General features: G+C 62.0%; 1 protein-coding gene across 1 annotated transcript in view; it reads right to left on the reverse strand.

The window, feature by feature from the left end:
- DBX1 (developing brain homeobox 1) overlaps positions 1 to 276 on the reverse strand; it is a 4,372-nt gene that overhangs the window by 573 nt on the left and 3,523 nt on the right. The window contains exon 4 of the mRNA XM_014542227.1: positions 187 to 274. Within this exon, the coding sequence (XP_014397713.1) occupies positions 187 to 274 (88 nt within the window). The remainder of the gene's footprint in view (positions 1 to 186; positions 275 to 276) is intronic.

A 276-nucleotide genomic window follows, 5' to 3' on the forward strand; every position in this document is an offset into this window, starting at 1 on the left:
GGAGGTAGGGGGGGAGAGGAGTGGGCTGTCCCGAGCAGCCCCGAGAAAGCTGGGTCCTGCACGCATTCCCTCCCTAGGCCTTACTGTCCCCTTCTGCACAAGGGGACCCAAGGGGTTCCAGAAAATTGTGAGATTCCTGGGGGAGGAGGAGCTCGTGAGGACCGGGCTGTGGGGGAAGGCCCTCACCTGGGAGTCTTTCAAGCCCAGCTTGGCCGCCAGCTTCTTGCGGTCCGGCTTGCTGATGTACTTCTGCTTCTGGAACATCTTCTCCAGCGC

Source organism: Myotis brandtii, unplaced genomic scaffold, assembly GCF_000412655.1.
Source record: "Myotis brandtii unplaced genomic scaffold, ASM41265v1 scaffold293, whole genome shotgun sequence".
Classification (NCBI taxonomy): Eukaryota; Metazoa; Chordata; class Mammalia; order Chiroptera; family Vespertilionidae; genus Myotis; species Myotis brandtii.